At 44.2% G+C, this 24,684-nt stretch overlaps 1 protein-coding gene across 3 annotated transcripts in view; it reads right to left on the bottom strand.

The window, feature by feature from the left end:
• FEZ1 (fasciculation and elongation protein zeta 1) overlaps positions 1–24,684 on the bottom strand; it is a 121,514-nt gene that overhangs the window by 41,357 nt on the left and 55,473 nt on the right. For 2 of the 3 annotated variants that reach the window (XM_026657953.2, XM_026657954.2), the window contains exons 4-5: positions 15,548–15,634; positions 1,188–1,356 (exon numbers count right to left, since the gene is read on the bottom strand). In XM_026657953.2, coding sequence (XP_026513738.1) covers positions 1,188–1,356; positions 15,548–15,634 — 256 coding nt within the window. The remainder of the gene's footprint in view (positions 1–1,187; positions 1,357–15,547; positions 15,635–24,684) is intronic. The other variant, XM_026657955.2, reaches the window with a different exon arrangement.

Raw genomic sequence — 24,684 nt, 5'->3', positions numbered from 1 at the left:
CAAGATCGTCACCTGCCATATTTGCTATTCTTTCTGCACATCAGGATGGTTTGTTCCTGCGCCTTCAATAAGGCTTCTTTAAAATACAGCCAGCTCTCCTGGACTCCTTTCCCCCTCATATTAGCCTCCCAAGGGATCCTGCCCATCAGTTCCCTGAGGGAGTCAAAGTCTGCTTTTCTGAAGTCCAGGGTCCGTATTCTGCTGCTCTCCTTTCTTCCTTTTGTCAGGATCCTGAACTTGACCATCTCATGGTCACCGCTGCCCAGGATGCCACCCACTTCTACTTCCCCTACCAATTCTTCCATTTGTGAGCAGCAGGTCAAGAGGAGCACGGCCCGTATTGGTTCCTCCAGCACTTGCACCAGGAAATTGTCCCCTACACTTTCCAAAAACTTCCTGGATTGTCTGTGCACGGCTGTATTGCTCTCCCAGCGGATATCAGGGTGATTGAAGTCTCCCATGAGAACCAGGGCCTGTGATCTAGTAACTTCTGTTGATTGCCTGAAGAAAGCCTCGGCCACCTCATCCCCCTGGTCTGGTGGTCAACAGCAGACTCCCACCATGACAACACCCTTGTTGCTCACACTTCTAAATTTAATCCAGAGACTCTCGGGTTTTTCTGCAGTTTCATACTGGAGCTCTGAGCAGTCATACTGCTCTCTTACATACAGTGCAATTCCCCCACCTTTTCTGCCCTGCCTGTCCTTCCTGAACAGTTTATATCCATCCATGACAGTGCTCCAGTCATGTGTGTTACCCCACCAAGTCTCTGTTATTCCAATCACATCATAATTCTTTGACTGTGCCAGGACTTCCAGTTCTCCCTGCTTGTTTCTCAGGCTTCTTGCATTTGTGTATAGGCATTTAAGATAACTCGCTGATCGTCCTGCTTTCTCAGTATGAGGCAGGAGTCCTCCCCTCTTGCGCTCTCCTGCTCGTGCTTCCTCCTGGTATCCCAGTAACCAAACTCTATCTTAGCAGATCTATCTAGCACTCTTGACAATAGAATTATAGGGAGAGGTCCAGGCAATATGGATGAAAGAGACATTTATTCAAACAAGTCTTAAAATACCTTGTATTATAACAACACCAACTGCAAGAACTGAATAGTATCCTAGTAAAAACATGAACAACCTCAACTTTCCTAAGCCCCAAACTGTCCCTCTGCCCTTCCCACATGTCCTCACCTTCATAGGACCAATTGTTGTTAAAGGTTTGTGTCAAAATCTGCATCTCCTGCAACAGGATTGAATCAGCCTGAGAGGAAGTTTCTCCTCCATCATCTTCCTCCAAGATCTCCTCTTCCTCTTCAGGATCTGGGGAATTCTGCATCATCTCCTCAATTTCTTCAATTACCTGATAAGATAATATGAATGTCAGTCACTGAATTGTATACTAATGACCAATAACTGGATTCAGCACTAACAGATCATTGCTGACATTATGTAAATACCACGCTTTCAGAACAATAGCTGGAGAGCTTCTGCATATAGTACTATAAAGGGTATTAACTGTATTTTAAACTTCAGATAATACTGTGTAAGCAATTATCAGCAATATTTGTGAACATATAAGTATGGTATGCAAACGGACCAGGGTATCCTTCGGAATATGGAAATGCAGCCCAAGAGAAGCCAATCATAAGAAACATAAACTAAAACTGTCAAACTTTCAGAAGTGCTCAGCACCCAGCAGTCCCATGGGAGTCACTGGAATTTAGGAGAGCTGCCCTCCTCTCATTCAGATTTGCAGAAACTGCAAGCCTGGGCTAGTATTTGACCTTGTCTCCAAAAGCCCTGCTTGTCCAAATTATCCCTTAACTATGTGGTGTTTTATTTTATTAATTAATGATGGCTGAATGCACGCAACATGGCTGCAATTAGCTCAGTTAAATTTTGGGGTAACACTCTCCTCAATTCCAGGGTAACAGGGAGAGGAAGGGAAACTTCTTCCCACAGTCTCTGATGGGCTGTAAAAATGTAAAAGACCCTGAGCCAGGTTGGAGAGGGAATTCTGTTCACCTTGGCTCAGTGTGTGGGGAACAAAAGGCCACCCCAGTGGGTAGGGGATCGATACTCCTCCACCTCACCCCAGAGAAGCTGAGGTTAAATCACTGGAGTCCCCAAGGCCCAAGCTCTGAGGACGTGGGGCAGAAAATGGAATTTGACTATGGGGTTTAAGGAATTTCTCCTGCTGTGAACCCTCTGCTGTTAAAATAGGGCATGGCTGAGAGCCACTTCAGAGGGAGGCAAGGTGCTCTACATGATTTCTCTCTTTGGTCCAAAGAATTGCTCGTGTATTATTTCCAGGGAGGCTGGGGAACCCTAGAGGGACAAAGGAACATCATACGTATGCCCTAGAAACCAGGTGGGAGGTAAATCAGGTCTCAAGTTCACACCCAAGTGATTTTGGGTAATAAGGGTAAGCAGCGGCATGTGACAGCTCTGCCTGATAGATTCTAAAGAGAAAAATGATACTGGATAGTTGTCAAATGAGAGGATGTATGCTGGCTTGCTAGCAGAATGTTTATTACCTGAATAGTTGAAATGTGAAAGTACGAAAGGTCCTGGCAGAAATGCCATCCAGGAAATAAACCAATGGGTTCCTCTAGGCTGCTGGTCAAAAGCCCTAGTTACACTCACTTCTTTACATGGAGATGTCACAGATAAGGCAATTTCCTTCCCATCCTTGAGAGTCCTGACTGAATTAAGTTTAAGTATCTTCGGGCTCCATTGTTTTAAATTAATAGTTTATGTCTAGGGCTCCGTGTCTGTCATGGAGGTCACAGAAGTCACGGATTCCGTGACTTTCTGCAACCTCTGTGACTTCTGCAGGGGCCAGTGTGGCTGACCCAGGGCCGCCCAAGCAGCTGGCTCCGGGACCAGCTGCTCAGGTGGCCCCAAGGACAGCCACACCAGCTGCTGCTGGAGCAGCCCCAAGAACAGCCACACCAGCTGCTGCTCTGGCAACCCAGGCAGCGGTCCCCAGGGGGCTGGCCAGAACAGCCATGGCCTTGGGCAGCTGGCCCTGGGTGGCCGCTGGAGGCAGCCGAGGTCCACGGCCCCGGGCAGCAGTCACCAGGTGGCTGCCCAGAGCAGCCATGGTCCCTAGCTGGCCAGAGCAACTGAGGTCCAGGGCCCTGGGCAGTGGTCCCCCGCTAGCCAGCCAAATAAGCTGTGGTCTGCAGCCCCAGGCAGCGGTCCCTGGCCAACTGGCTGGATCAGCCACGGTCCCTCCCAGCGCCCCTGCAAGATTTAATCACAGGTATTTTTAGTATAAGTCATGGACAGGCCACAGGCGGTGAATTTTTATTGCCCATGACCTGTCCATGACTTTTACTAAACATACCTGTGACTAAATCCTAGCCTTATTTATGTATGATTGTGTTCTACTCCATGGGGGAGAGCTACCAGACCTCCTCCTGGAACTACCAACAGTGGGTGGTGATTAAGGCAAATCAGCCAGTTTGTAACCTCCCCCCTCCCCTCGAGGTACCTCATCATGGGGAGGGTCACATTTATAAACTGGACTCTGCAGAGATGAACAGACAAAGAAAGGACTTTTGGATAAATAGCCTGAGTTTAAACTGGCTCTGGGCCTTCTTTCTGATCCAGAAAATGGACTGGACCATTCGTCCAAGAGGGGACTCCAATCCCTGCAGAAGGGTTGGAAGGATTTGGCCTACTAAGGCCCCATAAGAATGATGGGCGACTTCTGGTAAGCTGTTAGCATGCATTTAGAAACTTTCATTGTTTTCATTATGTTTTCTCTGTAATCCTTTCACCTTAAGAATAAATGTGCTTGCTTACAAAGAGCTGTGTGGTAATTTATAACTATGGGCCATTACACTGTTCATAGCCTATTTAGGCAGTCTGGCTGCTGGGAATATCACAGTGTAGGCAGGTAACTGTGCAGCCTGGAAAACTCCTGGGCATGACCAAGAGCGACATGGGTCTCTGCCCAAGAGAGGTGACAGCCGCAGAACGAGGAACCTAGAGTAGGTGCCCTCGAGGGACCATAGAGGGAAATACAGATGCAGTAACTCTGAACTGTGACACCAAAGTCTCTAATGACTTCTTTCTAGTCAAAGCCCAGAATCAGCTCTCCATCCTCATCCTCCTTGACCTGTCAACCATCTGCGACACAGTTGAACATACTCTTTTTCTTGAAATCTTGTCCTCCATTAGCTTCCATGTCTGTTCTCTCCTGGTTCTCCTCCTACCTCTATAATTGCTCCTTCTGTGTGTCCTTTGGAGATTCCTCCTCATCTGCCCTCCAACTTTCTGAGGGAGTTGCAAATGGCTCTGTCCTTGGTCACCTTCTCTTCTCCCTCTACACCTTATCTCTGGGTAATCCACAAATACAAATTCAACTATCACCTCTATGCTGACAACTCACAGATCTACCTCTCTACTCCACACCTGTCTCCTATCCAAGTTAAAATCTCAGTGTGTCTCTGTGATATCTCCTTATGGATGTCTACATACCAGGTCAAACTAAACATGGCTAAAACAGAACTCTTACTCTACCCCCCAGCCTGCTACCTATCTCATAGAACTGGAAGGGACCCTGAAAGGTCATCAAGTCCAGCCCCCTGCCTTCACTAGCAGGACCAAGTACTGATTTTTGCCTCAGATCCCTAAGTGGCCCTCTCAAGGATTGAACTCACAACCCTGGGTTTAGCAGGCCAATGTTCAAACCACTGAGCTATCCCTCTCCCCATCCTTTCTCAATCACTGTGAATAACACCACCATCCTGCCTTCACTCAGCCCTGTAACCTGTGTGTCACCTTCCACTTGGACCTCACATTCAGGTTATGTCTAAGTCTTGCTGATGCTCTCTAGAAAACATCGCTAAAGTACAGCCTTTCCTATCCATTCACAGAACTAAAACTTTCATCCAGGTTCTCAACATCTTGAGTCTCAGTTAGTGCAACATCTTTCTCTCTGGCCTTGACAAATGTAATCAGGGATGGCCTTAGGTGTTTTGTCACCAAGGGTGGCAATCATTTTTGGTTCTTTCCCCTGAGCAGACTGGTAGAGCAAAAAGCAAACAAGCCAGCGGCCCAGACCAGCTGAGCTATGTGGTGCCCTGCAACCCAGGTGCTGATTTGGTGTCTCTGCAAGTTGGTGCCCAAGGCAGCTGCCCTGATTACCAGCCCCAAGGCCAGCCATTTAACAGTGAGAGTAATTAACCATTGGAACAACTTAGTGTCATGCTGGATTTTCTATCACTGACCATTTTAAAGTTAAGATTGGATCTTTTTCTAAAACTATGTTCTGGGAATTATTTTGGGCAACTTCCCTGGCCTGTGTTATCCAGGAGGTCTGACGAGATGATCACAATGATCCCTTCTGGCCTTGGAATCTGTGAGTGCAATCTTTTCCCACTCACCTCCATCAAGAATGCTGTGGCAAAAATCATTTTCCTAGCCTGTTGTTTTGACAGTGTTAACCCTATCTTTGAATCCCTCCACTGGCTCCCCCTTCTGTCTCCTTTGCATCAAACATGAGCAGTTCCTTTTCACTTTCAAGGCCCTTTCTGGCCTATCCCCACTCACCTATCATCTCTCATTTACTATCAAGCTGTCAATGCTCCCCTTTGATCAGCCCACAGTGCAACCTCCAGCCTCCATTGCTCACTTGTTACCTTGTAAAACAAATACTTCTGTGCTTCCCCCCTACTGCCCCACGTGCCTGGGAGGCACTCCCCATAAATACCCCCAGTTACCTCATTTTCCTCCTTCAAAACCCTCCTCAAAACTCTCCTTTGCCATGATGCCAACAAAAACTCGACAACAGTTAGGCTGCAGGTGTGCTGAGATCACTGCCCATCATGCTGAGTAATGCTGTTCCCTTGTAGCCCCTCATTAGTCTGTATCCATCTGTTGTCTCTTGTCTTATACTCAGATTGTAAGCCCTTATTTAAGTGGAACCATTACTGGGAAAGAAAGAGAATGAATGGGACTGACCCTATAGTCCAGTGGTTAGGGCCTACACCTGGAAGATGGGAGACCCCAGGTCCTGCCCTCCTGCTCTAGTCACTCTTTCATTATTTATCCACAATGGAACAGCTTCGACAGGAGAGACTGAGGGAGCCCCACATCAGAATATCCCATTGCTCAATGGTTAGAGCACTCTTCTGAAGGTGGGTAACCCTTGTTCAAATTCCTTCTTCTCCTCCAAGAGAGGGGAGAATTGAATCTGGGTCTCTCACATCCCATGTGAGTGCTCTAGCAGCTGGGTTAAAAGTTATAAGGTGGGAAACACCACCTGCTCTGGCTGGATTTGGAATGTGACCTGTTCTGGTAGGCACCCTCTGAGCATACCTACTGGATCGGGCTTAGGTAGGAGACAGGCAGCTAGACATCTAGAGGGAGGATGATCCGAGGAATGGAAAACCTGTCGTATGAAAGGAGACTCGAGGAGCTTGGTTTGTTTACCCTAACCAAAAGAAGGCTGAGAGGGGATATGATTGCTCTCTTTAAATATATCAGAGGGATAAATACCAGGGAGGGAGAGGATTTATTTCAGCTCAGTACTAATGTGGACACGAGAACGAATGGATATAAACTGGCCGTCGGGAAGTTTAGGCTTGAAATTAGACGACGGTTTCTAACCGTCAGAGGGGTGAAGTTCTGGAACAGCCTTCCGAGGGAAACAGTGGGGGCGAAAGACCTCTCTGGCTTTAAGATTAAGCTTGATAAGTTTATGGAGGGGATGGTTTGATGGGATAATGTGATTTTAGTCAATAGGTCAATAAAGTGCCATCGCAGGTAATTTGTATCAATGGTCAATGCGGGTCTGGCTGGAGAATCTTGCCCGCATGCTCGGGGTTCTGCTGATTGCCATATTTGGGGTCGGGAAGGAATTTTCCTCCAGGGTAGATTGGCAAAGGCCCTGGAGGTTTTTCGCCTTCCTCCGCAGCATGGGGCAGGGGTCGCTGGCTGGAGGATTCTCTGCGACTTGAAGTCTTCAAATCATGATTTGGGGACTTCAACAGATGAGTCAAGGGAGAGAATTATTCCAGGAGTGGGTGGGTCAGCTTTTGTGGCCTGCATCATGCGGGAGGTCAGACTAGATGATCATAATGGTCCCTTCTGACCTTAAAGTCTATGAGTCTATGAGCATGTATGCCCAGAGGCAGAAATATAGGCACCTAGGGTACTCTTATTCTGAAAAACTAGGCACCAAATGAGTTAGGTGCCTATAGGGTACAGCAGAAGTTCTGTGGATCACAGTGAAGCCAAAACTTCACTGGGTCTTAGGCACCTAAGTCTGGGCTTAGGCACCTAAGTACTATTGTGGATTCCACCTTGATTCTTATAACATTTTTTGTGCATAACTGGAGCTCAGACTGTCACTTGACTGCCTCCCAAACCGAAATCTTCTGCTCAAGATTTATCTCAGCTAGTGCATGACATCCATTACTTCTTTGGAGAAGCAATATTTCAAAATGTATCAATAGGTAAGTTTGGAACTCCAACTTGTCTTTAGCTAAACTGATGCTCCAAAACCAGCAAAATGCTCATGAGCAACAAGACTAAGGCTGTATTGCAGGCCAGACGTTTTGTAGGCCACTGGTTGTCACAGTAACAGCATAGCTCAAGGTCAAATGCTTTGGCCACTGAACCTGACCTACTCCCATGCACTGTGAATCTGAGGCTAGGTCTACACTAAGGGGGGGTGTCGATTTAAGATATGCAAATTCAGCTACGCGAATAGCATAGCTGAATTCGGCGTATCCTATTCGACTTACCCCGCTGTGAGGACGGCGGCAAATCGACCGCCGCGGCTCTCCCGTCGACGGCGCTTACTCCTCCTGACGAGGTGGGAGTAAGCACGTCGATTCGGGGATCGATTTATCCATCTAGATGAGACGCGATAAATAGATCCCCGAGAGATCGATTTCTACCCGCCGATCCGGGCGGGTAGTGTAGACGAGCCCTGAGCCCAACCCAGCTTTGAGAAAATGTGAGTTGTGCAAGTCCTTGTTCTCTGTCTATATTCTGCCAGGGCATCTTGGAAATGTCACCCTGAGACCAAAATTTTTGATTTAAAAGTAGTATTTTGAAGTGCTCTAAAATCCACATGAAGATTCAGATTCTACGTTAGAAGTATTGTCAAGGAAACTAGCACTAATTAAACAGATGGAAGAAGAGAGTCTCTAATAAGCAGTTAGGGTAATGTAATCATGAGTTTTATACACTCCTTTACTGAACAATGGGACTGAGTGTGATTAAGGGAAAGAAAGTCTCTGATCATTTAGTGAAGAGACTCTTGATACACAGAACTCTGTAACATGAGCTGCTCACAACATTTTAAGATTCTTATTAATTTTGGTGCAAAGCTAGGAAATACAGGGGGGTCAGAACAGTGGAGCAGAATGTGTGTGTTGGGGGTGGAGCAGAGAAGGGTATGTGTGGGATGGGGGCTCTGACCCTTTGCCCCTTAGAACTGTGCTCTGGTACACATACTGAGGGGCCAGTACATCCCTAGACAACAACTCTTACTAGCGTAAGGAATCATCCAAACACTGTTTTAGAAAATCCAGTCTGATGGCTAGAGATTTGATGATGAACTGAGATTCCAAAAATGTAGTTTTTCTATGAACCCTTGACCAATAAGAGACTGTCATCAAAGGGATTTTTCTCTCTGGGAGCTCAGAAGCACTGACAGAGCAGAACCACAATAGGCGAAAGTTGAGCACCTTCCCCTCCAGTGACATACTTGGAAGGGAAGGGAAGTGGTGCCATCTGTGCCCTGCCATACTCCTCCCTCCCTCAACAATACTCCCCATCCCTCAACAATTCTTCATCATGGCCAAGGGCGGGGGATCAGGGGATCATTGCTCCATAATCATGGGAAGAAATGCAGAACTGCCCACCTTCCCCATGCTGTCTCTGCCAATGGGGAAGGGACACCTGGCTCACTTCCCGGTTGCTGCTTCACCCCCACAGTGCAACATTAATTGTGCCCTTTTAGGTATGTTCCAACATACCAATAGCACATGTACAAGCACTCTACCCTTACAGATGCTACATAACACTCTAGGAACACAGCACATAGGACCAATTCTAACACCTTCTCTTTGTGAAAGCAAAACTCCTGTTTAGGACATTCAAGTGTAGTGCAAAGGATCTACTTACACCTGGCCTATACCCAGACACTGAGCGTACTCCACACAAACTACTACAGAATTGCAAAATGTTACAACCACTCTTTTCCTGAGGATTCCTTCTGAGACATTGTCTTAATTTACCCCTCACTAAGCTCCAGAGACCAATGTCATGTATACCACCAGACTACTGATAAGCCCCACAATAAGAAAACACCTGTTCACCACTATTGACACAATTTACAGAACTCTGCATTGAAATGAGGTATATTTGATCACGCAAGGAAGGTACACACACACCTCTACTCATATCACCATTATAGCTCTTCCAACATGCTCCAACTAATCCCTCCACTATTCAATACAGCTATACCTAACACAGTTATATAGCTGGCATGCATGCAGATAAATGCTACAATTCAAATCTGTGGAACACAACACAACACAGACAATGGCACATTCTCTTAGTCATTCTTTATGTCTACTTAGAAGGGCACCACCTTCCATGAACCATCACCAGTGGCTATTACCAGCTCTAGAAGGGCGCAGTTAAGTTTTCATTGTACTGGTGGCATATGTCCTGGTTTCAGAAGTTTAAGTTTGTGTTACAATAACTCTTCATTTCCTGTTTTACAGAGCTTTGAGTGTAGCTGAACTCAACATTCTGGAAAGGCATGAGACATCACCGGGCAACCTTAATGAAGTTTTTGGGCAGTTACTACCAGACTAGAAGAATCTCTGGCCTGACCCAGAATGACACTTTCTATGTTCCTGAGTATCAGTCAAGGAATCACTTGTTAACAGAATACAGAACATATACACTATCCTATGCAATTAACAAATGAAACATTTCTATCTAGTCATTTACAACTATCATTTTTTTAAGATGCCTATCATCTTGCTATTTAATTACTGGCAAAGGAGCTGTGATCTGCTGTCTTATACAGAGAAAGCAGTTTTCATTTTAATTAAAAAAGAAAAAGGTTGATGTAATAATAGAGAATGAAAATGAAAATACACCTCTACCCCGATATAACGCGACCCAATATAACACTAATTCAGATATAACGCGGTAAAGCAGTGCTCTGGGAGGGGGGGAGGGGCTTCCCACTCCGGCGGATCAAAGCAAGTTCACTATAACGCGGTTTCACCTATAACGCGGTAAGATTTTTTGGCTCCTGAGGACAGTGTTATATCGGGGTAGAAGTGTATTAAGACAATCACCAAAAATACCCAATTAAACAGGCTATTTCGCCAAACTACTTGTATCCAATCAAGATTACCCTGCAAATATTATTGGAGAAAAAGAGGGGAATATTTATTTATTTTATGTATTTTCTTTTCCCACTCTCAGACGTGGTGATTATTGTTAGAATCTCAGCACCTGGATGGGAAAACCATTCCACAAAGAAGGAACCATTTGCCTTTCTCCACCTGCACTTTATGAGTCTCCTTCTGGTTGCCAATTAATTCACTGAACCATATTCTCTCTTGTATTCTACCTCCTTTGCATCATTCCAGCTGTGCAAAGGGGCCGAAAACTTCCCACATCTCCCCAGAGACTGGGTTCAGTAAGTTATTTTAGTGACACTGAAGAGCTGATGGGGTACCTGTACTCAGATCAGGATGTGTTGATAGTAATACATTTCTTTCCAGTAATGCTTAATTTTATAATGCACTACACCATTTGATTTTGAGATGGACTGTCCCTATAACTCCACTGTAGAATGCGTCTAGGAAGATCGGGAAATCTGGGAGGGTAGGATTTAGGAAAACCCCCAAAGTAGTTCATGCTCCATCTTCGAAAGCTGTTTTCCAACCTTTCATCCAGTGATGAACCCATTTAGTTGCAGATTCTTTTCTCTTAAGAAGCTGTGACTAATCCTCAGCACTGAGAGTAAAGTGTGTGTGTGTGTGTGTGTGTGTGTGTGTGTGTGTGTGTGTGTGTGTGTGTGAGAGAGAGAGAGAGAGAGAGAGAGAGACTCCCAGACAATTTGCATGTGAAATTGGGAGTGTAAAGCCTGGGGTGTGATAGGCAGAAAGTAACATGGCGACTACAATCAAAGGGTTTGGGATAAATGATGGATTTTTTGGTTCCCTGGTAATTTCGAAAAAAATCAAAAAAAGTTTTGTTTCAGGTTCAATCAAAAACAATATATCTCAAAATGTTTCAGAATCAAAAAGTGAAAAGATTGAGTCAAAATGAAACATTTGTTTCAGGAAAGGAAATGAGGACGAGAGTCTCAAAACTATAGAGGAGGAGCTGGTAGTAGTATTGCCTTTGTTATAAGCTTTAGCTCAGAGGTTAGGGATGTGGGTGAGGCAGCCTCAATTGCCCTCTATCTAATGGCTGTGGATGATGATGAATATGCAAATGACTCTGCAGCCTGGTACCTAGGCAACAGACGTGGGAGACTCTCCACTAACTATTTAATGATATATAAGCAGTGGCATGTCTACCCTCCGGCTACTACGGGGAGTCACGGCCAGGCAGCTCTGAACATTGTCCCATCTGCAGGCACCGCCCCTGCAGCTCCTATTGGCCACAGTTGCCGGCCAATGGGAGCTGCAGGGGTGGCGCTTGGGGCGGGGGCAGCGTGCAGAGTCCCCTGGCTGCCCCTACGCGTAAGAGCTGGAGGGGGGACATGCTGCTGCTTCTGCGAGCTGCGCGGAGCCACGGCACACATGGAGCAGGGCAAACCCCAGATCCCGCTACCCGGCAGGAACTCGAGGGCTGGATTAAAACATCTGAAGGGCCGGATGTGGCCTCTGGGCCATAGTTTGCCCACCCCTGGCTTAGCTAGTCGGTCGCCAGCCTGTAGCAGTACATGGGATTCTTCCATCCTAAGTGCAGGATTCTGCACTTGTCCTTGTTGACCCTCATCAGATTTCTTTTGGCCCAATCCTCCAATTTATCTAGGTTACTCTGGACCCTATCTCTACTCTCCAGCGTATCTACCTCTCCCCCCAGCTTAGTGTCATCTGCAAACTTGCTGAGGGTGCAATCCATCCCATCATCCAGATAATTAATGAATATGGTGAACAAAACCGGCCCCAGGACCGACCCCTGGGGCACTCCGTTTGATACCGGCTGCCAACTAGATATGGAGCCGTTGATCACTACCCGTTGAGCCTGACAATCTAGCCAGTTTTCTATCCACCTATAGTCCATTCATCCAATCCATACTTCTTTAACTTGTTGGCAAGAATACTGTGGGAGGCGGTATCAAAAGCTTTGCTAAAGTCAAGGTATATCATGTCCACCACTTTCCCCACATCCACAGAGCCAGTTATCTCATCATAGAAGGCAATCAGGTTGGTCAGGCATGACTTGCCCTTGGTGAATCCAAGTTGACTGTTCCTGATCACCTTCCTTTCCTCCAAGTGCTTCAAAATGGATTCCTTGAGGACCTGCTCCATGATTTTTCTGGGGACTGAGGTGAGGCTGACTGGTCTGTAGTTCCCCAGATTCTCCTTCTTCCCTTTTTTAAAGGTGGGCACTATATTTGGCTTTTCCCAATCATCTGGGACCTCCCCTGATTGCCATGAGTTTTCAAAGATAATGGCCAATGGCTCTGCAATCACATCAGCCAACTCCCTCAGCATCCTTGGATGCACTGCATCCGGCCCAAATGGCGCATGTCCAGCTTTTCTAAGTAGTCCTTAACCTGTTCTTTTGCCACTGAGGGCTGCTCACCTCCTCCCCATACTGTGTTGCGCAGTGCAGCAGTCTGGGAGCTGACCTTGTCTGTGAAGACCGAAGCAAAACAAACATTGAGTACTTCAGATTTTCCACATCATCTGTCACTAGGTTGCCTCCCCCATTCAGTAAGGGTCCCACACTTTCCCTGACCTTCTTGTTGCTAACATACCTGTAGAAAACCTTCTTGTTACCCTTCACATCCCTTGCTAGCTGCAACTCCAGTTGTGCTTTGGACTTCCTGATTATACCCCTGTATGCTCGAGCAATATTTTTATACACCTCCCTAGGCATCTGTCTGAGTTTCCACTTCTTTTAAGCTTCCTTTTTGTGTTTAAGCTCACCAAAGACTTCTCTGTTAAGCCAAGATGGTCGCCTGCCATATTTGCTATTCTTTCTGCACATCGGGATGGTTTGTTCCTGTGCCTTCAATAAGTCTTCTTTAAAATACAGCCAGCTCTCCTGAACTCCTTTCCCCCTCATATTAGTCTCCCAGGTAATCCTGCCCATCAATTCCCTGAGGGAGTCAAAGTCTGCTTTTCTGAAGTCCAGGGTCCGTATTCTGCTGCTCTCTTTTCTTCCTTTTGTCAGAATCCTGAACTCGACCATCTCATGGTCACTGCTGCCCAGGTTGCCACCCACTTCTACTTCCCCTACCAATTCTTCCCTGGTTGTGAGCAGCAGGTCAAGAGGAGCACGGCCCGTATTGGTTCCTCCAGCACTTGCACCAGGAAGTTGTCCCCAACACTCAACTTAAATAAATGTTTGGGGTCAAAATGATCCATTTCCTTTTGACATTACTCAGACATTTCAACTTTTTCAATTTGGTTGAAACAATTTTTCAAATTTGACATAAATTTGCAGATAGTTTTGTTAATCCCAAACCGCGTTTTTCAGTGCATAACCTATTTGTCCAAAAAATTTCACCCCGCTCTAGTCACGACACTGGACCAGGTCTATCTTATGTCTATAGGAACATAAGAATCACGAGATTTTATCAGAGCAAGGGGTCGATCTAATCCAATATTCTGTCTCTGATGGTGTGACTCATACCAGATGTCTCAAAGGAAGGGTGAAGAAACCCCACAGTTAACAATTTTAGAATAACTTGTCCCTTGGGAAGTTTAATTGAATGCCCCCTGGTTCTGCATTATGCATCTTCTTTATCATTCCTTTGGTGTGTACCTTTATCATGTCCCTTGTTATTCTTGTCACTGATTCACTAAATACAAACCATCTGCTTGACAGGTTTCAGAGTGGTAGCCGTGTAAGTGGGTTCTAGCCCACGAAAGCTTATGCCCAAATAAATTTGTTAGTCTCTAAGGTGCCACAAGGACTCCTCATTGTATCTGCTTGACAGTTAGCACAGCAAACAGGTTGTTTGCAAAGAACTGAAAATGGTCTTTTTCCCACTGGGGAATCAACTTCAAAGGGGGAAGGAAGGGCACAGTCTGGATATTTGAGTAATGCGAAGCTTTTTCAACATATGACACCTTGTTGAGGGCAGGGGATGAAGCACTTCAACTAATATATAAAATAAAAATGCTGCTATAGAGACCGCAGTGTCCTCTTATTACTTTCCTCTGCTGGCATTACAAGACACAAAGCTTGCCTCTCTAAACAAACCTATAGAAAATGAGTAGACAGGTGGAAGAAGAATGTATTTGTCCACATTAGTCACAAAACCAAACTTCTACAGTTCAGTTAATTTTAGCTGAGTGTGCACAAGTCCATACACATGGTAGAAGGGTCTGTCTACTCCAATGTCCCCCCATACTCCTTTATGTGCATGCATAACTTGTGGCACCAGGAATTACACCGAGACATTGATGAGGGACTAGGCCTATCCTTGTGTAATGGGACTGTTATTCAATTACATGGTAGCATTTACAGTGAGGACTTTTGCCTTTCCCTGATGTGAAGGAGAGCACAAGTATCTTACAGTAAAGAGACAGTCACCCTTCCCTCAGCCCTTTACCAAGACTACTGTACTTTCTGATCTGCTGAATACAATAATTGCAGAAAAGGCCATTTTGACTACTGTGTGAGCAGCAGCATCATGATCCAGCTATTGTTGCTTTATAATGCATCATTGATAGAAATTCATGAGTGCAACAAAGAGACGCTCTACTTGGGTTAAGTTTTGCCATTTTGTTGACAGACTCAACTTCATTGCCATCCATGCAAGTAAAAATGTAGCTGTATACTGTATTAAGGGCTCCATCCTGGAGACCCCAATCAGGCAAAACTTCTAGTTAAGTCCTATTTGAAGTTAATCGGAGCTTTGCTCAAGTTAGGACTTCAGGTCTAACTTCATAGTAAAGAATAGTACTGATTACACTGCCCCTCCCTCCTTTGAACATAAACATTTCTTGATGTTTATTTACAAATAATTGCATTTTCCTATAAAGCCAAAGGCTAAATGGTGGTTTATATTAGGACAGGCTCCCCTTTCACTCAGAAGAGAAGGGCATTAGTGATTCTTAGGTTTCTTAGTATGCTGACTCCTGGGCTTCCCACTATTGCTTTGTGGGCGGTTCTTTGTGGCTAACTTGCTTAGTGAGGGAAGGGGCTGTTGTGCTTAGTATAAGGGAGGATCTGTGTCTCTTACCATAGCAAAGGTGACCTTGATAGGGGTGAGATTTGGTGCAAGGAAAATTTCTTGTCAGAATTTCTCTCCTTTCAGAGAGAGGAAAGGTCAGGGCAAAAACTGAGGAAGGTTCATGTACCTGATCTGCTGTAAGTAGAGGCTCCTCATTAATACCAGAGTCATTTTCACTCTTCTCATTGAGCTCTTCCTCCTCCTTCTCGTGGATCTGAAGAAAAAACCCAAACCAAATTCTGATTGGTCAGCAGCAGGTATATTCCCACTTGGGTCTTCAGTCTAGCATTGATTTTACTGCATGAATTACTACTCTCCCTCTAGATATCTGAGAAGCATCTGAAAATGAGGTTCACTGCTTCTTCAAAATCCAAGCATACTTCACCACTGAGATACAATAGAAGGCCATCATGCAGCATGCTTTGGTATGTCAGACCATCTCTTACCTAGGAATGTGGGAGAAGAATGTTGTAGAAGAGGGAATAACAGAACGAGCCAACAGAAAAAGTCTAAGGTGTGTCTGTGTAATCCACAATCAGCTTTAGTGCTGGTGATGTTCTAGATCTATTAGATTCCTATTAGATTCTTCTCACATAATGAGTTTTAAAATCATTCTCCCACTTTGTCATTTCAAACACCCTTACCAACATTTTCTAAGAAATTGATCTCAAAGACCACAAAATGTCCCTGTCTGGTAAATGGCAAAACTTATTGATCCATGCATGTTTAGGCACAGAAAGGATTTTTGCTACCTGATTTATAAGATCAGTCCTGCAAGCTGCTGAGCATTCTGGCCCTGATCCAGCAAAGCAATTAAGCACATGCTCAATTTTGAGCACGAGTAGTCCTACTGAAGTCCTTCTATCCTGAAACAAGCCTTTTTCAGCCTGTAGCAGATTGGACCCTGCTTGCCAGAAGAGGATGAAATTAGGGCCAGAGGTCCTTCTTGATACATTGATAGAAAGGAAACAGTCACCACTATTCTCTGCATGCTAAAAGAAAGTGTATTAATTATTACTATGTTAGTATTGTAGCACTCAGAGGGTACGTCTAAACTGCAAAAAGCCCTGGGGCAGCAAATCTCAGAGTCCAGGTCAACTGACTCAGGTTCACGAAGCTTGTGCTACAGGGCTGAAATAGCAATTCCTACTCAGGCAGAGTCCTGGCTCTGAGACCCAGTGATGATACTGCTGGCCAAGTAAATCCAGGAAGTTTCTTCCAAAATAATAAAAGTTCTGGAAGTCCTGGATCTCTCAATGCATCCAGTCCAAATACATTTGTAAGTAAATGCTTTAATTGGAGATATTTACATGCTCCAGAGCAGGGCAAGCCAAACTGTTGCTGAAGATCCACAAATGGTTTAAATATATCATTCTCAATTACGTGCAACACACTGATAATTCCTCTCACTATCCAATCCCTTCACTCAAGGTTTTACCACCAATTTTGAGGATGGGATTGCTCAATAGGATCATTCACCTCTACATGGAAGAATGCATGGAAGCAGAGCTTTCTAGCCAGGTTTGACCAAGTTTGCTTGCAGCCATGAGTATGATAGCTCTGGAGCCAAAAAAATCTATAATAATTCAATTCTACAGTGTCTGAAAGGGAGAGAGAGTATACCAATTCTTGTTCAATCTGACCCCAAGATGGAGGTCTAACAGTCATAAATATGGATGGTGGGTGGAGCCCCCCTTAGGGGAAGCTAGCCCCCAGCTCAACCCCTTCTGCCCACCCCACCCCCACAGCCAGAGCCCTGAGACCCCCTGCTGCTCCACCGTGGCCACAAGTCTCCCCACTTCAGCCAGAGATCAGTCTTGACAAAGCCCTGGCTGGGATGACTTAGTTGAGGATTGGTCCTGCTTTGAGCAGGGGGTTGGAATAGATGATCTCCTGTGGTCCTTTCCAACCCTGATATTCTATGATTTTATGATTCCAGATGATGTCGTGTTATCTGGGGGAGGGAACTGCAGTTATTAGGAAGAGACAGGTATTAGTAGTGGTAATTTGATCATTAGAAACATAGATAGCTGGATTTGCAATGACCGGGAGAACCACATGCATCCGAAGAAGTGGGTATTCACTCACGAAAGCTCATGCTCCTATACGTCTGTTAGTCTATAAGGTGCCACAGGACTCTTTGCTGCTTTTACAGATCCAGACTTACACGGCTACCCCTTTGATACTCAAATGAAAAAGAATCCCATTCAATTACAGCATGTAATGGCAGACAGCCATTAAAGCGCTTATATACAAATGCTAGAAGTCTAAATAATAAGATGGGTGAACTAGAGTGCCTCGTATTAAATCAGGATATTGATATCATAGGCATCACAGAAACTTAGTGGAATGAGGATAATCAATGGGACACAGTAATACCAGGGTACAAAATATATCGGAAGGACAGAACAGGTCATGCTGGTGGGGGAGTGGCAGTACATGTGAAAGAAAGCGTAGAACCAAATGAAGTAATCTTAAAGGAACCAAACTGTACCATATAATCTCTATGGATAGTAATTGCATGCTTGAATAATAGGAATATAGCAGTAGGGATTGTGATAAAATTCCTTCTCTGCCTTGGTGGGTTCTGCGCTCTCTGGCTGATTTGCTCGCTTCAGAGGTTCACGGCAGTCCTCAGTTTGGCTCCTTTTGTTAGTGGCACAAACCTGCCATTCACTTAGCAAACCTCATCACTGGCCAGCAAGGGGAAAAGGAGGAGAACAATCTCCGCAGTCTCTGCTGTCCCCCACATAATGGGTCGAGGGACCGGCCAGAGACCTTCCCCGCTGGTGGGACCCACAGTCCAGATCACCTCCTCTTATATCAAATAGGGAGTAGAGGGGATGGGGGGAACCCGGGCCCGCCCTCTACTCCAGGTTCCAGCACAGGGCCCTGTGAATTGCAGCTGTCTATAGTGTCTCCTGTAACAGCTGTGTGACAGCTACAACTCCCTGGGCTACTTCCCCATGGCCTCTTCCCAACACCTTCTTTGCCCTCACCACAGGACCTTCCTCCTGATGTCTAATAACGCTTGTACTTCTCAGTCCTCCAGCAGAGCGCCTACTCACTCTCAGCTTCTTGTGCACCTCTTGCTCCAAGTTCCTCGCACGCACCTCACTAACTGAAGTGAGGTCCTTTTAAAACCAGGTGCCCTGATTAGCCTGCCTGTCCTAATTGATTCTAGTAGTTTCTTAATTGACTCCAGGTGTCCTAATTAGCCTGCCTTAATTAGTTTCAGCAACTTCCTGATTGTTCTGGAACAGCCCATTATCTTACTCAGGGAAAAGGGAGCTGCTTAATCGGGGGCTAATATATCTACCTTCTATCACTCTCCTGTAGCCATCTGGCCTGACCCTGTCACAGGATATACTACCGACCACCTGACCAAGATGGAGCTAGTGACTGAGAAATGCTCAGGGACATTAGAGAGGCTATAAAATTAAAAAACTCAATAATAATGGGGGATTTCAACTATCCCTATATTGACTGGGTACATGTCACCTCAGGACGGGATGCAGAGATAAAGTTTCTTGATTGGAAAAAGGCAAATATGGTGCCCATATTTGAAAAAGGGAAGAAGGAGAATCCAGGGAACTACAGACTGGTCAGCCTCACCTCAGTCCCCAGAAAAATCATGGAGCAGGTCCTCAAGGAATCCATTTTGAAGCACTTGGAGGAGAGGAAGGTGATCAGGAACAGTCAACATGGATTCACCAAGGGCAAGTCATGCCTGACCAACCTGATTGCCTTCTATGATGAGATAACTGGCTCTGTGGATGTGGGGAAAGCGGTGGACGTGATATACCTTGACTTTAGCAAAGCTTTTGATACAGTCTCCCACAGTATTCTTGCCAACAAGTTAAAGAAGTATGGATTGGATGAATGGACTATAAGATGGATAGAAAGCTGGCTAGACTGTCAGGCTCAATGGATAGTGTTCAATGGCTCGATGTCTAGTTGGCAGCCGGTATCAAGTGGAGTGCACCAGGGGTCGGTCCTGGGGCTTGTTTTGTTCAACATCTTCATTAATGATCTAGATGATGGGATGGTGTGACGGGTTGAATTACAGAAACCCCCTTGGGAGCTGCCAAGTGATGTGCCAAGACTACTTTTGCCCCTGCTTTCCCAGCCAGCTCGGGACCCCAGCACCCTGTCTTGCTGAGCCAGACACGCCCATCTGCTCCAACACAGACCCAGAGTCTGAATTACTTGCCCCACAGCTGCAGACTTAACTGAAAGCAGTTTTCAGAAGTGTTCTTGTTTTTAACACTCAGATGCCCAACTCCCAATGGGGTCTAAACCTAAATAAATCCGTTTTACCCTGTATAAAGCTTATACAGGGTAAACTCATAAATTGTTCGCCCTCTATAACACTGATAGAGAGATATGTACAGCTGTTTGCCCCCCCCCCCCCCGGTATTAATACATAGTCTGGGTTAATTAATAAGTAAAAAGTAATTTTATTAAATACAAAAAGTAGGATTTAAGTGGTTTCAAGTAGTAACAGACAGAACAAAGTGAATTACCAAGTAAAATAAAATAAAACACACAAATCTAAGCCTAATACAGTAATACAATTAAGTACAGACAAAATCTCACCCTAAGAGATGTTTTAATAAGTTTCTTTAACAGACTGGACACCTTCCTAGTCTGGGCACAGTCCTTCCCCTGGTACAGCCCTTGTTCCAGCTCAGGTGATAGCTAGGGAATTCCTCATAATGGCTGCCCCCTTTTGTTCTGTTCCACACATTTATATATCTTTTGCATAAGGCGGGAATTCTTTGTCCCTCTCTGGGTTCCCACCCCCTCCTTCTCAATGGAAAGACAACAGGTTAAAGATGAATTTCAGTTCAGGTGACATGATCACATGTCACTGTAAGACTTCATTACCCACTTGCCAGCACACATGTATACAGAAAAACAGGTAAAACAAAGCCATCTGCAGTCAATTGTCCTGGTTAACGGAAGTCATCAAGATTCCAAATCACCATTCGTGGCCCACACTTTGCATAATTACAATAGGCCCTCAAAGTTATATTTTATATTTCTAGTTTTAAATACAAGAGTGGTACATTTATACAAATAGAATAATTACATTTAGTAAATTATAAGCTTTGTAATAATACCTTACAAAAAAACCTTTTGCATAAAGCATATTCCAGTTACATTAGCATATTTTCATAAAATCATATAGAGTGCAAAGTCACAGATGGATTGCACCCTCAGCAAGTTCGTGGATGACTCTAAGCTGGAGGGAGAGCTAGATACACCGGAGGGTAGGGATAGGGTCCAGAGTGACCTAGACAAATTGGAGGATTGGGCCAATAGAAATCTGATGAGGTTCAACAAGGACAAGTGCAGAGTCCTGCACTTAGGACAGAAGAATCCCATGCACTTCTACAGGCTGGGGACCGACTGGCTAAGTGGCAGTTCTGCAGAAAAGGACCTGGGGAATACAGTGGACGAGAAGTTGGATATGAGTCAACAGTGTGTCCTTGTTGACAAGAAGGCCAACGGCATATTGGGCTGCATTAGTAGGAGCATTGCCAGCAGATCGAGGGAAGTGATTATTCCCCTCTATTTGACACTGGTGAGGCCACATCTGGAGTATTGCATGCAATTTTGGGCCTCCCACTACAGAAAGGATGTGGACAAATTGGAGAGAGTCCAGTGGAGGGCAATGAAAATGATTAGGGAGCTGGGGCGCACGTCTTCTGAGAAGAGACTGAGGGAACTGGGGTTATTTAGTCTGCAGAAGAGAAGAGTGAGGGGGGATTTGATAGCAGCCTTCAACTACCTGAAAGGGGGTTCCAAAGAGGATGGAGCTTGGCTGTTCTCAGTGGTGGCAGATGACAGAATAAGGAGCAATGGTCTCAAGTTGCAGTGGAGGAGGTCTGGGGTGGATTTTAGGAAAAACTATTTCACTAGGAGGGTGGTGAAGCACTGGAATGTGTTACCTCAGGAGGTGGTGGAATCTCCATCCTTAGAGGTTTTTACGGTCCGGCTTGACAAAGCCCTGGCTGGGATGATTTGGTTGGGGTTGGTCCTGCTTTGAGCAGGGGGTTGGACTAGATGACCTCCTGAGGTCTCTTCCAACTCTTATCTTCTATGATTCTATGATTGACACCTTAAATGACTTCTTCGTCAAGCAGCTAATCCTGGAACCCATAAGAGGAGAGGGAATTCTTGAGTTAGTCTTAAGTAGACAACAGAATCTGGTCCAAGAGGTGAATATAATAGTGACCATAATATAAATAAATTTAACATCCCTGTGGTGGGCAAAACACCACAGCAGCCCAACATGGTAGCATTTAATTTCAGAAACGGGAACTACACAAAAATGAGGAAGTTACTTAAACAGAAATTAAAAGGTACAGTGCCAAAAGTGAAATCCCTGCAAGCTGCATGGAAACTTTTTAAACACACCATAATAAAGGTTCAACTTAAATGTATACCCCAAATTAAAAAACATAGTAAGAGAACCAAAAAAGTGCTACCATGGCTAAACAACAAAGTAAAAGAAGCAGTGAGAGGCGAAAAGGTATCTTTTAAAAAGTGGAAGTTAAATCCTAGTGAGGAAAATAGAAAGGAGCATAAACTCTGGCAAATGAAATGTAAAAATATAATTAGGAAGGCCAAGAAAGAATTTGAAGAACAGCTAGCTAAAGACTCAAAAATTAATAGCAAGAAATTTTAAAGTACATCAGAAGCAGGAAGCCTGCTAAACAACCAGTGGGTCCACTGGATGATCAAAATGCTAAAGGAGCACTCAAGGACAATAAGGGTGTGGAGAAACTAAATGAATTCTTGGCTTCGGTCTTCACGGCTAAGGATGTGAGAGAGATTCCAAAACCCAAGCCATTCTTTTTAGGTGACAAATCTGAGGAACTGTCCCAGATTGAGATTTCATTACAGGAGGTTTTGACAAATTGATAAATTAAACACCAGGACCAGATGGTATTCACCCAAGAGTTCTGAAGGAACTCAAATGTGAAATTGCAGAACTACGAATTGTGGTATGTAACCTCTCATTTAAATCAGCTTCTGTACCAAATGACTAGAGGATAGCTAATGTGACACCAATTTTTAAAAAGGGCTCCAGAGGTAATCCAGGCAATTACGAGCCAGTAAACCTGACTTCAGTACTGGGCAAACTGGTTAAAACTATAGTAAAGAACAAAATTCTCAGACACATAAATGAACATAATTTGTTGGGGAAGAGTCAACATGGTTTTTGTAAAGGGAAATCATGCCTCATCAATCTACTAGAATTCTTTGAGGGGATCAATAAGCAAGTGGACAAGGGGGAACCAATGGATATAGTGTACTTAGATTTTCAGAAAGCCTTTGATAAGGTCCCTCACCAAAGGTTCTTAGTAAAGTAAGTTGTCGTGGGATAAGAGGGAAGGTCCTCTCATGGATTGGCAACTGAATAAAAAATAGGAAACAAAGGGTAGGAATAAATGGTGAGTTATCAGAATGGAGAAAGGTAAATAGTTGTGTCCCCCAGGGGTCCGTACTGGGACCAGTACTATTCAACATATTCATAAATGATCTGGAAAAAGGGGTAAGCAGTGAGGTGGCAACATTTGCAGATGATACAAAACACTCAAGATAGTTAAGTCCCAAGCAGACTACAAAGAGCTACAAAGGGATCTCACAAAAGTGGGTGACTGGGCAACAAACTGGCAGATGAAATTCAATGTTGATAAATGCAAAGTAATGCCCATTGGAAAACATAATCCCAACTATACATATAAAATGATGGGGTTTAAATTAGCTGTTACCACTCAAGAGAGATCTTGGAGCCATTGTGGAAGGGAACATAGCCCAGCTATTTTTAATCACCCTAGCTTGTGGGGTTTGATCATATGGTTAATGTAATGTTTAATATGTGATATAATTAATGTAATAGTCAGGGAGAGTACAGGAAGCTATGTTAAAAATGTCACAGACCCTTAGTGCTTGTCAAGGGATAATTACTCAAGTGGGAAATGAGGAGCAATGAGACTGTCTAAATGCAATGGTAAATATAAGTCCAACTTCCACCAAAGAAGTGTGTTAAAAATCCAGGAGACTAAATTAAATAGTAATATAAAGGAATAGTTGAATAAAAAGTACCAAAGGAACAAGGGGAAAAACCCTTCACTTACCAGAAAATGCCGAAAGCTTCCTTTCCTCCACAGGTCTTAGAGACCATAATCATGCATGTTGGATCTTATATCCTGTAATCTGCCAGGCCAACGGTTTCTGTGCTTTTAATTTGTAATTTCTAAAATAACATGTTGCTGAAAAACCGAAGGGGAAGTGCTTTTAGCTCTGTGTCTGGGAGAACAGGGGAAGTAGGCTAAACAAATTGCTTCTAACCTGCATCTGGCAGAATTATATTAAAGGTAGGGATCCGTAAAACATCTAATTACATATATATGTAAAAATATTTAAATTAAGAGATAAGGTTCAGCATCCTTTTAGACAAGGCTATGTATAATGTACATGTACAAAGTAAAGCAAACCCTGCTTTCTACCCCTCTAATCTGTAAGTGGTGGGAGAGGCAGTAGGAAAAGGAGCAAGGGTAACACCCTTAGTTGAAATTCAAGCATTGAGTATTTGTATTGTCTGGTTATTTGCATGTTTATATTAGCCAAACTGTAAACACAAACTTATTTCAGTTTGAATCACATCTTCAGTTGTTAATGAACATATTCCTGATTTAACTTCTCAGTGGTTGTGCATCATTATTCCAAAAATAGGTATCAAATTATTTGCAATTCTGAACTTGCCTAACACAGTAAAGGAAGCCAGCAACGTATAATCTTTCTGCTTTACACAGAAAGCAACGAAGCCTTTAATAAGCAAAATATAGCAGTCTTTGCTACCCACAACATGAATCATGGTTATTGTTATAGGTCTTAATTCATCAAAATAAAATGTTCCACTTATCTCTTGCAATTTTCCCTTACATTTCCTAAATATATAAAGCATGTGTTAATCGTTTCTTTTTAACCCATTTGTGTTTTAATCTAGGGTGTAAAAATTCAAGGAAAACACCTTTGGCTGCCGACTAAATTATGTAACTTATTTTATATGCAACCCAGGATGTAAACCAGGACAATTAATGATTTCAACCCTTAGTTTTCCTGGACCTGCTCTAAACAGCAATACTTAATCCATTGGTGGCATGGTTTGTTGGTATGTTGGGATTACTTGTTTGTTTGTTAGTTATATGTTTTATCTCACATAATTAGATTATGATTTTTTTATAC

Source organism: Terrapene carolina, unplaced genomic scaffold (assembly GCF_002925995.2).
Source record: "Terrapene carolina triunguis isolate 2854851 unplaced genomic scaffold, T_m_triunguis-2.0 Scaffold374, whole genome shotgun sequence".
In the NCBI taxonomy this organism is placed as follows: Eukaryota; Metazoa; Chordata; order Testudines; family Emydidae; genus Terrapene; species Terrapene triunguis.
This window is presented reverse-complemented; position numbering and strand designations above follow the sequence as displayed.